The sequence below is a fragment of the Euprymna scolopes genome, chromosome 18, assembly GCF_053919585.1.
Source record: "Euprymna scolopes isolate OS-2025 chromosome 18, ASM5391958v1, whole genome shotgun sequence".
NCBI classification, from domain to species: Eukaryota; Metazoa; Mollusca; class Cephalopoda; order Sepiida; family Sepiolidae; genus Euprymna; species Euprymna scolopes.
Genome location: NC_136499.1, coordinates 45,677,082 through 45,692,081, shown reverse-complemented (window position 1 = coordinate 45,692,081; position 15,000 = coordinate 45,677,082). Strand labels below are relative to the sequence as shown.

At 32.0% G+C, this 15,000-nt stretch overlaps 2 protein-coding genes across 5 annotated transcripts in view; one reads left to right on the top strand and one right to left on the bottom strand.

Moving 5' to 3' along the window:
* The window catches only part of LOC145297612 (acetylcholinesterase-like), a 1,140,889-nt gene extending 1,131,065 nt beyond the window's left edge, over positions 1 to 9,824 (top strand). For all 4 annotated transcript variants that reach the window (XM_080143678.1, XM_080143677.1, XM_080143679.1 and 1 more), the window contains one exon: positions 9,226 to 9,824. In XM_080143678.1, the coding sequence (XP_079999804.1) occupies positions 9,226 to 9,368 (143 nt within the window). In that variant the 3' untranslated portion in view covers positions 9,369 to 9,824. The remainder of the gene's footprint in view (positions 1 to 9,225) is intronic.
* The window catches only part of LOC145297611 (uncharacterized), a 346,611-nt gene that overhangs the window by 70,867 nt on the left and 260,744 nt on the right, over positions 1 to 15,000 (bottom strand). The window lies entirely within an intron of this gene.

The following is a 15,000-nucleotide window of genomic DNA, read 5'->3' as shown; positions in this document are numbered from 1 at the left end:
TATTTCTAATATTCATAAATGACCTCCCTGATAAAATTGTATATTGGTATATTTGCTGATGACACCATACTTAACATAATACATGCACATTGTTCAGTTTCCATATTAATTAAAATATAATATTTCTACGTATTTCACAGCTGAACAACACAGGGCGACTTGCTAGTATTCATATATATAAAATATTCAGTGGAAAATTGGCTCTGTAACAATAAATACGAAATCTGCATGAATTAAAATATTTTTAAGCATATTTTACGATCAGGCAAGGTCGGGTGCACCCCTCTAGTTTTAAATAAATTTAAAGAAATATATCTGAAGTTTACCAGACTATAATATACCCATGGTATTTACTGCGTTGCTGAGAATATATATTTCATAGTGATATTTTCATTTTTCATCCGGGTCACCGTGTTACCTAGGATATATATCCTAAACATTATAATTATCTGTTAATCAGTTTAGAAGAACATGTATGAAAAAAAATTATTTTAATTATTATTATTTAATAATCAAGCCCCATTTATTATTATTATTTAATAATCAAGCCCCTTTTTAAGAATACTTTAGGATGGACACTAACTGGGAAATATAAACTAAGTAGCAGTCAACTAACATTCATGCAATGTTCATGACTTCCGTCGTTTGAACACTCTGGATTGTTTAATGTTTGCGCCCGAATTGAGCGGTTATTAGTTATTAATTCCCTTCATTCTCATGCCAATTGTTGGTGGCCCGGAAATAGAGGCCTAGCAAAAGGAGTAAAAAGTAGCTTCGTGGCTGGGTTCGAATCTCCCTACCGGCAGGAATTGTGATCCTACTATGATGATAGCGTAAGCATGAAACACTAGCATATGTAAGTATAAAAGAATATTCTTTAATTATACACACGCTCAGTGAGGATACTAAAAAGACCTCTCGGTTGGTTTCAATAAAAAACAGGGCAATGTTGGCAGCTGGTTTGGCTGTCCCATACCCAGTGGTACAATCTTCAAAGGAAGAAAATTAATTAAAACATATATGTGTGTGTGTGTGTGTGTGTGTGTGTGTGTGTGTGTGTGTGTGTGTGTGTGTGTGTGTGTGTGTTTATTTATACCTAACTCTATATAGAAAGAGAGAAGTAAAAAGATAGAGAGGAGGAGAAAGAGAGAGGTGATGAAGAAAGAGAATTGTTGTAGCAACTGGGGGGTGGGGTATCTACATTGCAATGGCGTCCAACTACGTTCACCCTATTACACGTAACGCAGGTAACTAACCGCCGACTGCATACCAAACGTCAACCTTGAGTGTAACCTTCTTCCGACGCCGAAATACACCAGACGCCAAACATCAACGCCTCGTAGAAAGCTACCGGCTTAAGATACACAAATGCATCATCTCGCGATCTTGGAAATAATACTAGGTGGCGCGCGTTGAGATATCAGATACACACATAACTTTTGTAAGACTGAAACTGTGAAAGATTACAGACGAACTTGAAACACGTTGAAGCCGTTTCTACCGCTTTATACAATGATCATTATCAAATTAAAAAGGTTTAACATTAAATTTTAAAAAGCTCACTGTCAAGTTAAAATAGTTGAATTTCAAATTAAAACATGTCAAATTCGAATTAACTAATAACGTTTAAAGTTATATAGCTCGATTCTCAATTAATAATTTCAGTTTAATTTTTTTCTGATCCCAATTTCATAGTAAAAGACTCAACTACATCAACTTTTAATTTTAAAAGGAGACGCAAAACTGATACAGATTAACGTCAATATCGTTAAGGTCAAGTAAAATTTTAAAGAAACTGAACTTGAAATTAAAAAGAATCATTATCAAATTTTAAAAAAAGTTACTCCTTACATATAGATATACGTAAGTATAAACGAATACCTAATTTAATTATGTATAAAATTAGGTAAACTTAATTTGTTTTTACATAAGCAGAAATACGTTGCTACACAGTCATGAACATGTTTCGGTCAGCTAGTTATTATGTATGAATGTGTAGCAATATATTACTGCTTATGTAAAAACAAATAAAAAGTGTATCTTGCCCTACATCTGTATTGGACACTCTCGTATTAACCTCGTTAAATTCCGTTGGTTACTTTACCTCTGGAAAATAATAACCTCAGATATATATATATATATATATATATATATATATATATATATATATATATATATATATATATTGTTTTGTAGTATAAATTGCATGATAATGTTTCATATATATATATATATGAAAAATTATCATACAATTTATACTACAAAAACTGAGTCACCGTGGCTAACAACGCCGTCATTCAATGATGACCCTTAGGTCAGCCATCCTTTCGCTGGAGTAGAGGATAGTAATTTCCATTTACCCCGCAGTACCTGAACGTACCAGTTTAATAGGCTGCCACCTTGTAGGTGTGCCAAATCCTTGCTGAATACTATCGCTGCCAAAAAATCTTGAAGCTTGTTTGCAAATTCCCTCTGTTTCGTTGATGCCAAGTTTAGATATTCTGAGGTCAAATTGGCAAAAAGTAGACGCAAAAAAAACACAATCTCGACGTCCGACCGCAACGACCAAATGTTTAATCGTCCAATCATTGCATATAGATATCATCTATTTTCATTTTCATTTGTTTGTACCCACACACACACACACACACACACACACATATATATATATATATATATATATATATATATATATATATAATTATGTCAGGTCATGTTATATGCTACTGGTACCATGTAACCCAGTACTACCTGCGTCATGGTCGGGGTCACCGGCGACTAAATTAGTTCTCCCACCAGATATGTTTGGTGAAGAGGGTGACTAGTCTCCCTGAAGGATTAAAAACAAGACCTTCCAAAGTGCGAATGACCTTTTTCGGGATCAACGGCCAACTAGCACCGTGTGTGTTTGTGTGTATGTATGTGTGTGTTGAGGTGGAGAGGGCTCCCGTAAGCCGTGGTGAAGGCCACCTTTCTAGAAGAAGCAAATCTCTGAAATAAAAAAACATAAAGCGGGAGACCAGTACCCGCATAAAGCTGGTCTGCAGTTTTACTTGTTGCTGGCTATCGTGCTCTTGCTTGTTGCTGGATCTCAACATTTTGAACCGAGAGAGAGACTTAGCTGTCGTACAAAGCTAAGACTCTGTAACATCATCTGTGTACAGATACTCCCTCAGGCATTTGTCTATAAAAATGGACCTGTGGCGATGGAAGTCATTTTTGGGCTCATGGACTAAGTGTCTGAGAGAGTGGCACTCGTCTAACAAGACGTTGCAATCATCATATATAATGTTTACACATCATAATATATATATATTATGTTTATATTATATATAGTATATATGTGCATACATGCAAATATAATATATATATATATATATATATATATATATATATATATATCAATGCCTCCGTTCAGTCTCGAAAGACAAAGGATACCCCCTGTAGGGGCAGCTGCGGGTGTTATTGAGAGGCAAGGGTTGTGCAATCACAACCCACCTCTCTTGAATCGTCACTGTTTGAGTCCAGTGGCAAAGAGAAGTCTAGGACGACTAGATACAATGCCGAGATAAGCGGAGAGCACATACAGCACATGGAAGTCCCAAATGGTCACCCATTTAGTATTGACCAGGTTACACGTTGTTCAACTTTGGTGATCCAGCGGGAACAGGTGTGTCAACGTAATAATGCCGTATATATATATATATATATATATATATATATATATATATATATATATATATATATATATATATATATATATAATAAAACTGGTTTCCCGGCGTTGCCCGGTCGTACAATACACTTAAACATGATATTTTAATTTATGCAGGTTGCGTATGTATTATTATAAAATCACTTCTCTATTAATTATTATATATTATGAGGAATAATTTGCCCGGTGGACTAATTCACAAAAATATATTTAAAATAATAATTATGTTGTTCATCTAATTCCGTCTGTACTTGTGTGCAATATCACGTCGGCTAATATTTGGGCTTCACAATGAATGCTTTGGAAAAGTCACTTCTGATTAATGTTTACTTTTAAAATATGCAAACAAAGAAATTATTGCAGCGATTTTAAATAGTGTTTCTTCTTTTATCGTAATTAAACTCATTAATAAGAACAAATTAAAATTAACACCTGAGCTTCAACAGGTGATCATTCGATCTGTAGTCGAATGCTCTACCGCTGAGCTATATCTCCCGATGATAATAAATCTTTTTTTTTTTTAAAGAAGAATTGATTTGCTGAAATTTTATTATTTCCCTTAGCCGGTGTAACGTAAAATATTTCCCTGTAAAAATTCTTCTTTTGTATGTAAAAGAAAGAAAGACTTTTTAAGACTGGATTTTTTTTTTTTTTTTTCGATTTTCGATGCTTATTGGATGAATTTCTGTACAAAACATATCAAAGAACACTGCCAGACATATAAATTACCTTTGTATGAAATTTGCAAAAGATAGGTTTAGCTGTTTCGGAACTCTCTCTCTCACACACACACACACACAAAGTGGCTTTATATAATAGTAGAGAGTACAGATGTATACATATATGTAATTATATATATATGTAAATGTAAAAATTATATAAACATATGTAATAAATGAAAAATAAAATTTATAAATAAAAAATTTCAATAAAAAATTAGTAATATTTATTGGTAATATATAATAGTTGTTTCTTTCTGTCATATATGTGTGTGTGTGCGTAATATTAAAGAAATATATATAATAAAAAAATATATAAACATACAGAATATATTTATATGAAAAAATAAAAATATATTAATAAAAAATAAAGAATATTAATATCAATTGAAACAATACTATAAATGTGTATCTCTCTCGTATTATTCTAGTATAATATTTTTAATATTTTGAAAATATTAATTTAAATTATATTAATTGTATAAGAAATTGTCAGTAAACATCATCTAAGATTTTCAGAAAAATTGTTCGTACAATAAGTTTGTGGAAATACTAGCAGGAGAAAGGGCACTCGGTTTGCCCGGACGTAAAATACGCTTAAATATGATATTTTCATATATCCACATTTCGTATATATTATTATAGAGTCGTGATTTCAAAAGTAAAAAAATAAGTATTTAAGTGCCACTAGCTAGAATCGAAACCGAAACTGTATCATTCAAAGATGCTGGCGTTACCACTGTATCAACGTACGCATATAAACCGATTAAAAATTAAAAATAGACTAAGATGTACAAAATGTTGAACAATTTTTTCAATTTTGACCGATTTTTGACCCTTTTAAAAACAATTTAAACCGGCTAAAGATCCATAAAAGAACGGCCCGTAAAAAATCCAATCATTTGAGGTTCATAGCGCCGCTCTGACAGTTTTAGTTCCGGGGAAGATCGAGTTTGAAAATATGAAGACCGACAGAGAGACAGACATAGCCGTTTATATATTAGAATACAACATGCAGTTGATTTTACCCTATCGCGTTTTACAGATTGCATCATATGCATACATATGAACACGAAAAACTGTCTATTTGATCTGGTATAATACAGATCAAATAGAGGCACAGTCGTAAGATAAGGCACGGGGAAGATCGAGTTTGAATTCGGCGAATACTCTGCTGATGGCGGCGATCAGACTGGCTTTGGTGTTGTGGGAGGTCATGTGGGTGAAATTCTCGACGTATGACCGAAGGAAGTAGTCCAGCAGGTTCAGGTCGAGGGGAGGGGGAGGGGTAGTGAGAGAAGGGTATAAAGTCGTAACACACTTTCTGAAGCCAAGCCTGGGTCTCTTTGGACTTGGGGGCCCGCGCTGAGTCCTGCTGCCACATCCAAGGTATGCCAGTGGTCAGCTGATTGCACAATAGGATCACTACATCCACGTACACTTCGATGTTGACTTTCAAGCCGATTTCGAAGATGTGAGGTGTCATAATGTGGTCCTCACTTGAGAACATACCAAAACCATAACCGTTTGAACCTACAGACCACGGCATGCAAAAAACAAACACGCTGTCTTACGCACAGTAGAATGTTCACGGCCCGTTGTTCTATCATTACTGCTAAGTGACGACATGGAAAAATGGTTTTACTGATGATAGATAAATTTAAATAACGGTTTCGATTATCGATTATCGGTAATTATCGCGGGGGGGGTATTCTGAGACAAAACTTAACTAAGATCACTCCCAGACTTATACATTGAAGTTCTGTAAATTTTAAAGAAAATCTGTTCAGCCGTTTCGGAGTCTATAAGGAACGAACTCACACCCACAGACAAAGTTGCATTTATATAATTGTAGAGGTCATATACAAGATTCAAGCAAGCAAGGATGCCCGGGCGATCCACATAGTTTTATAATCATTAAGATATAAATAATATGTAAAAACATTTCGTGTTTATACGACGTCATCACACATTTAAAAATTAGATCGTCCGACAAACAAAGATGAATCCGATGTCGCTAAGGTAAGAAAACTTCGATTTACCATTTTAAAATGAATTGTTCCAATATCAAATTATGGCGTCTCCTCAGCTATAAGAGTGTAATTTAGTATAAATAAATACACTTTAAGAAATAACATTCGTTTTACGGATTTGAAAGAATATATAGTTGACAATTATCTTTATTGTAATAAGATAGAAAATACTTATTATTTTAGAACAAATTAAATTGCTACAATTTAAAATAAATACTAGAAGGCCACCAGCGTTTTACGGTGATAAGATACGCTTAAATATGATATTTTAATTCATGCAGATTTCGTATTTATTATTATTGAGCCAATACTCCATTAATTAATTACCATATTGTACCCAATATGTAGTAGTGACGTCAAAAGTTAAATATATATATATATATATATATATATATATATATATATATATATATATATATATATATATATATATATATATATAGGAACAAGTAGTTAATAAAACATGTTAAAAACACTTTGAAAAAGACTTAAAAACATATTTAATTTTAAAAAGGAAGCACTAAATAAGAGGATAGTCCTTAATCCGCAGAGTTTCGAAGAAATACTTTCCTTCTCATTTAAAGATTAGCAAAATGCGGGATCGGATTTTGCTTGCAAAAGTATTTAATGAAATTATAAGTAAGTCATAGATCTTATTTGGTAAAAAAAATAGTGAAGCAGAGAGAATAAGGGAAAGAAAAAGGTGATTTCACATGAACGGATGGTATTGTGAAGGGTAAAATATCCAATAACGGTAAAATCCAAAAAGTTGATTAAATTTCCATTTCCACAAGTAAAATCCAAAGGAATCGCGTTAATGGAAGATGGTTCAAATTAATCCAAAAGTCAGAATTCTGTGAAATAAATCACAAATGGGTACAAGGGAAAAGGGGAATGAGTTCAAATAATATTATTAAAAGAAAGATAAATTTTGCGTAGAAAAAAGAAATGGAGAGATTTTAAAACATGCTGTCAAGGCTGATTTAAGAAAAATGAGAAACATGATTTTTTACATGACGTTTCTGAATTTTTGAGATGAGGATTGGTTATTTGTATTATTATTCATCAGACTACTGTTCTCATCTTGAGTGTGATTTCCACAACGTTTCGATCGATATAACCTCCGGTTAGAGTACTAGGAAAAATCAATTGTGAAAGTGATATTCTCCTGAAGGTTGAAGGTTCAATCCTCAGTGTGGGCAACCGAAATATACATTTGCAAATTACTTAGATACTCCCTCAGGCATTTGTCTATAAAAATGATCCTGTGGCGATGGAAAAGCTGTGGCGTGTGGAGGCTTGAAATGCTGGAAGCATGTAATAATTTATCTCAATGGCCGTCTTCAGTGTCATGCCTGCGTGAGCGTGTGAATTCACTGGTAGGACAAAAAAAAATGTCATTTTTGGGCTCATGGACTTGAAGTGTCTGAGAGAGTGTCACTCGTCTGATAAGATGTTGCAAGCATCATATATATATATATATATATATATATATATATATATATATATATAATGTAATTTGTCTTTGCTTTTGCGATACGTTTTGAATGAATTCGGTTATTTACGAAAGTGCATTTTTACCTAAATGCAAGTTGGGAATAATTTTCCCTTTAAGCAATTCGGTACTCCTATATGGGGAGCGGCATATATATTGTTTTTGAAATATAATTATCCACTGACACGTGTTTCGCCTGTATATGTATATATATATATATATATATATATATATATATATATATATATATATATATATATATATATATATATATATAAATTAGGTGCCATCAGCTAGAATTTAAACAAAAAATATATATAGCGTTCCAGCCTTAGTCGTTAAGTTTGAAAAGTTTACTAGAAATGACATCATGACGCTAAATTTTGAGACGATGACAAATTCCGACTTTTATTATAATACAAGATTCAAGCAAACAAGGATAACCAGACGGTCCACAGCGTTTTATAATTGTATAGATAAAAGATACATATTTGTTCTATTTATTTAAAAAATATGTTTATTTTATTAAATATCTAACTGAAAATTATAATTATTTTACTGAAGAAAGAACATTTTTTGCTCAGTAGTATTCACCCTAAAGGTATTTATTATTCTAAAAGAAATATTACTAACAGCAAATTATACTGAGTTATAAAGAAAGCACCGTAGAATTTCCACACGATGCCACTATTTTTTTTATGATTTATTTAATTTCTTTTTCCTTCGTTCTCTAGTCTTTTATTACTCCTTTGTTTTTATTCCTTCTTTGTCTTTTGTTTTTGTTTTCTTATTCTTTCTCTTTATATATAAATGCTTAATGATTTTTCTTTTTGCTGCGTTATTTAAATTTTAATTGAAATATTTGGATTTAAGAAGCCAGTACAACTCAATTTAAAAAATAAATATTAATTTCTTAAAATCTAAGGTTCGCCGATATACGTCTTTATCGGGAAAAGAATCAGTTTGTGTTTTTTTCTTCTTTTTCACCCTCATTCCATAAGAAAAAGTGACGAGAAAAAGTGTGATCCTAAACGACGATATTTTTTTTTGGGGGGGGGTGTGGAGGGGTTCAGATTTAAATGAAAAAAGAAAAAGCACAAACTGATTCTATTCCTAATAAAGATGTAAATCGGCGAAACTTTTTAGACAAATAAATGTTTATCTTTTAAATCAACTTGCGTTGTACTCGCATATTTCAATTACAAAAAAAAATTATTTATTATCACTAGTTATTGATCTCTCATTTTTCTTTTTCTTTTTTAGTGGACGTAACCGAAGCAGAGAAAGAATGGAAAATGCAATTCGCCGAATATAGCCAAAAATACATTGTTGAATGGAAACATCAATTTGAAAGTTTTATACGAAATCACGAAAAAAGATTGGCCAATTGTAATCAAAATGGATAACCGTGATTTGATGGCAATAAACTAGGGGGAAATTATCAGAAAATTATAGTAAAATGATATTATATGATAACATGATAATAACGATGATAATAATAACAACCTAAAAATGACAAGATGGTTTAGTTGAATGAAATCAGACGGAAAATGGCGAAATTAAAACGAGGTGGATATGAAGGATTGCGTGATAAAAGAAATTGAAAAGGGAATAAAATTAAAAGAACGGATAAAATATCTGTCTTTCTGAGAATGAAGACAGGACATTATTACTTTTTAATAATAAAAAAAGGTGTCTTCTTTTCCAGCGTATTCTAAAGGTGCAATTTCTAAAACGCAATATGGCGACTGTATCATATGACGAAAGACGGAAGCAGAATTTGGCACTTCCGGTTTTAAACGCAAAAAAAAGATGATTTGAAATGAGTAATCGACTAAAAAAGAACGTCTGGGGTTTTTTTTTTTTGCGTTTCTTTTTATTTTTTGTTTTATTCAATAATTGATGAATCAAATGATATTCTTATTTAGTTGAATAAAAAAACGAATCGGACAATAAGATGGTGGAAATATGTGTTTCCAAAAAATGCCTAAAAATGATTTGAGAAATGTTCTTGTGGTTTTGTTGACGACGACACAGTATTGTCCTATATTGACGCACCATAATTCCTGCATATACATCGAAATATACATGTGTACACGTAGATTAATGTATATATATATATATATATATATATATATATATATATATATATATAAATTCGGCAACAAAAGTAGACGAGGAGTGTTTCTTGTTATGATTTAATTATTGGTATCCAAACAACGTAGAACGATAATAGAGTTAATGCAAATAACTTGTTCTTATGCGAAGCTATTCTTTCAGTTAAAGAGATACGTGAATCCAATGAACATCATAATACCATCTCTACTTAAATTATACGGGTTTTGCATCTGCTGTTTTAATATTTCTTTCTATTTTCTATAAAGTTATTGTAACACTAAAACAGATGTCATTCATATATATATATATATCATACACACACACGCACACACACACATACACACACACACACACACACACACACATATATATATATATATATATATATATATATATATATATATACTTGCAGGCCGCCCAGCCTTGCCCGGTCGTAAGATACGTTTCAATATGATATTTTAATTCATGCAGATTACGTATTTCTTATTATAGAGAAAATTCTCTATCGATTATTATTATAATTATAATATATATATATATATATATATATATATATATATATATATATATATACATACATAAATATATATAGAAAGAGGTTTGTGTTTACTATAAGTTTTTTACGCAAGTATAAATCATGTAGAATATCTGCATGAATGTAATTACATGTAATAGTTAACTACAGATGATCATCCCATAAGAAAACCGAAAAAACTAATAGGGAATTAATTCAAATGAATGTTTAAAAGATTATGCAAATAAGGTAGATCTTTTGCAGATGAATACAATTCCACGAACCATATATATAACAAAGTTGTATTGCTTTTTAAATAAACAGAAAAAAAGGTTTGCCTTTTTCTTCTTGGCTTTCAGGCCAAGATGGGTTTTTTTTTCTGTTTTCAAAATGTAGTATCTGTTCCGGCAGATGCTGCAATCAAGTAATATGTGGGGGTAACCCCACATATCAGACCATTGCTCTTGAGCAATCAGTTTTAGTCAATGTAGGGAAAACTCTTCATACCAATTGTCAGTTCCCTCTCGGGGGAGTTGGTCCCCCTCCCCCCCCCCATTTCCACATTAAAAACGGCCTTGTGCCTAATTTGCTGAGTGGGGAAGCAAATAAATGACTAAATAAATAGAAAAAAGGGATTTTAATACGAATATCAATACACAAAAAAAAATTATAGAAGTATATATATATATATATATATACATATATATATATATATATATATATATATATATATATATATATATATATATATATATATATATATATATAATGACTCTATCTGTTTGTCTGTGTGCGGAAAGGTCCCTCACAATTGCACTGTCAATTTTTGGTCTACAGACTTTAAACTTGATATGGGGGATTTGAACCTTGGAACAACTAATGAGTTGAAATTGAACAAAATTGCAATTGGCAGGCGTAAGTTGACTAAACGTGTTACTTTTACGTATGCGCAAATATATATTTAAACCTTTTACAACCTTATTTTTAACTTTTGTAAGCGTATGAACTTAGCTCAGATAGTAACGAATAATTCTGAGGTGCTATATGTTTCGGTTTCGATTCTAGCTGAGGGCATCCAAGTCAAACTTTTATTGTCTTTTTTTTAATATTTTTGAAATAACTACATATTGGATGCAATAAAAATAATCAATAGAGTATTGGCTCTCTCATTATAAATACGAAACCTGTATGAATTAAAATATCATATTTAAGCGTATTATACGACCAGGCAACGCTGGGGGACCAGTTAGTAATATTATAATATGTATAAGTCAACATTAGCATTAATCATCAGCAACTGACTGAAGTATCAATATCTTTTTTATTAACACAGTGGCTATCGTTTTTTTTTTTAATTATTATGTGAAAAATTAAGTTGTTTAACAATGCGAATGTATGCCATCGTTTTAATGGCGCGAGCACCCTAGTATGATAAAAAAAAACTGATAGATCTCAAAAGTTTGTTGAAAATAGAGTATAGTCCCCTAATAAATATTACACGTGGCATCGTTAATAAAACGAACAATATCTTTTTTACAATTCAACCATATTTGATACAAATAAACTTTACGTCAAGCTTGATTTATCCAATAAGCTTGAGTCATAAACGTGAAACATTCTTTGTCTTTTTTTTTATCGTTTACTTATATCCGGGGAACTTTGGTAATCTTCTCATCAGTAAAAAGAGATGATCTTGAATGGGTTTCACGCTCACTAGACTGTAACCATCCAGATTTTTATTTGTGGGGTTATTTCATATATAAGATCCATCAGAACAATCAATAAAATATCCCCGCACTGAAACGAGCCATCACAATCCAAATCATAGCAGGGCCAAGAGCTTAGTTAGCATTAGGGTTATAGGCATTTTTTCACGTCCTATACGAAACTTGGTGGATAATTGTTAGATATTAGCAGGCAACTCTGGGAAGAAAAAAAAACTTTCGATGGGTTGCACACACGCAAATGGGTTTCATGTGAAGAATGCGGGACTTTCCACCGTTGTCTAAGAGAGTACATAATTTGACCAAGAAATGTATGAAAGGATATCGGTCAAAAGATTGAAACAATAGACAAAAGAAATATAAAACATAGGAGGAATGTTTATATAAATAAAATCGTCACAAAGAGAAAGCCAGTCCGTCGGTCAGAGAGAGCGAGGCTGTCACATTTTTTTCATTGCCTGAAATTCGATACAACCACGTACCCCACCTCACCCGCCTTTTAGAAACGGCAAAACAGCAGTAATAATTTATAATCAAAAGCTGGTTTGTTGGGTTGAAATAAAAGCTACATATTTTTTATAGTTCAACTGTGTTGTGTTTTAATCGCTGTCAGTGTGTATATATCTTGTACCAGTGACAAAAGTAGATGTTAACATTTATATCTACAGATGCATTGGAAATAACCTACTACAGCGAACACGTAACATAAGTCAAGCGTAAACTAAAGTTTATTTGGATTGCCAAAAAGGATTATTGAATTTTATTAACGATTTTTTTTTACATAGGCATCACCACATTATCAAGGCCAAGAGGCCACTCAAGGATAAGGGTTAAAGAGTGTACAGTAGAAATTGGACATTATAGTAATCATTAGTAATGAAAATTTGGTAAAGTTGATAACTTATATGGAACGGCTCATCAAGAACTTATTTACGTTAGACTTGAAGACAACCATATTGTAGTTAGCCGGAAAGCAGGAAAACGGAAGACAATTCCACAGGCGTGCAGTTCTAAGAAAAAAGCTTTGTTCATGGAATCTACGTTTAGGTTTAGGCACAGATAAAGAGTGGGGGGAATTATTGATAGTGTTTACAACTAGACGAGTGTTTCTTGTGAAAGTTTGGCGAGGGGGGACCATAGATTGAAGCTCATTCGAACACTTTCCATGAAAATAACGATACATCAGAGACAAACTCGCAACATCTCTTCTGTGAGATAAAGGTTGCAAGGAAGAGAAAAGGACATCTCCTACGAGGCTACGAAGTCTATTTTGAACTCTATCAAGGCAGGCCAAGTCCTTTCTAGCAGCTCCTGCCCAGATGTGGCAACAGTATTCCATCCTTGGGCGTACCTGGCTCTTATATAGATAGAGAATAGCATCAGCAGTGAGATATCTACCGGATCGATAGAAAGATCCCACCATTTTTCCAGCGGCCTTGGCAACAGATTTGATGTACGTGTTCCATTTAAGATCAGGAGTAATGGTCAAGCCAAGAAGTTTGTCAAAACTTGAGGCCTCCTGAAGACGCGAGCCATTCATTTCAATTGATGTCAGATGTGGATCAGAATGTTGATGATGTAAAGAGAGAAGCTTGGTTTTAGATGCATTAAAAGTAACCAGCCATTCTTTACCCCATTGTACTACGTGCTCAAGATCAGAGGAGAGAGAATTGGAGAGAACTTGGTCGTTTACGGTCTTAGATGTGCTACCATAAATGGTAGTGTCGTCAGCATAGATGTCTACAAATGATGTAAGGATGTGATTTGGAAGATCATTAATGTAGATCAGGAAAAGAGTTGGGCCCAGGATTCCCTGAGTGATATTTTTACGTGGAGGGAGGGGTCAACCTTTAGCAATAAAATACAAAATTCAAAATTATTTAGGGTCTATACCTTTTTTAGTCGAACAAGTATATCACTCGTTATTTAAAAAAAAAGTTCTGGATCTGAATAGCGCAGGACATACAGTAATTTAATTTTAAATTTTTCATCTCCTGCTTACAAACTAATATTATATAATATTATAAAGAAAGTTTGGAGTTTTATTTCATAATTTTTATAATGTCTCCGTGCTATATGGACGGGGTGACATTATGTTTTAACTAAACCGTAATGAAGTAATGGTACCATAATGCTAAATGAAAACTGTCTAATACGAATCAAAAATTCATATGTAAAACTATAAGCTATTTTGGTTCAACTTTTATAATCTCACAAGATAACTTCATATATATATATATATATATATATATATATATATATATATATATATATATATATATATATATATAGCAACTATAGACAAGACAAAGCAATCTGTTGGTATATATAGATTTATTTGTCGATGTGATCAATATGTGTAAAGTTCAACAGGTATAGTATACACTATTTAAATAATTTATTATAATATTGTATATATATATATATATATATATATATATATATATGTATATATTATATATATATATATATATATATATATATATATATATATATATATATATATAGAAAGAGAGAGAGAGAGAGAGAGAGAGTGAGGAGATTTGGAAAAAGGGAAAGGAACACCTACAGTTATTTATACATTTATCAACAGTTAGTCTTTATTTAAAAACTTTTTCAAAATGATTCTTAAAATAAAGACGGAACGTTGATGAATATATAAATAATTTTGGATTTTAGTTT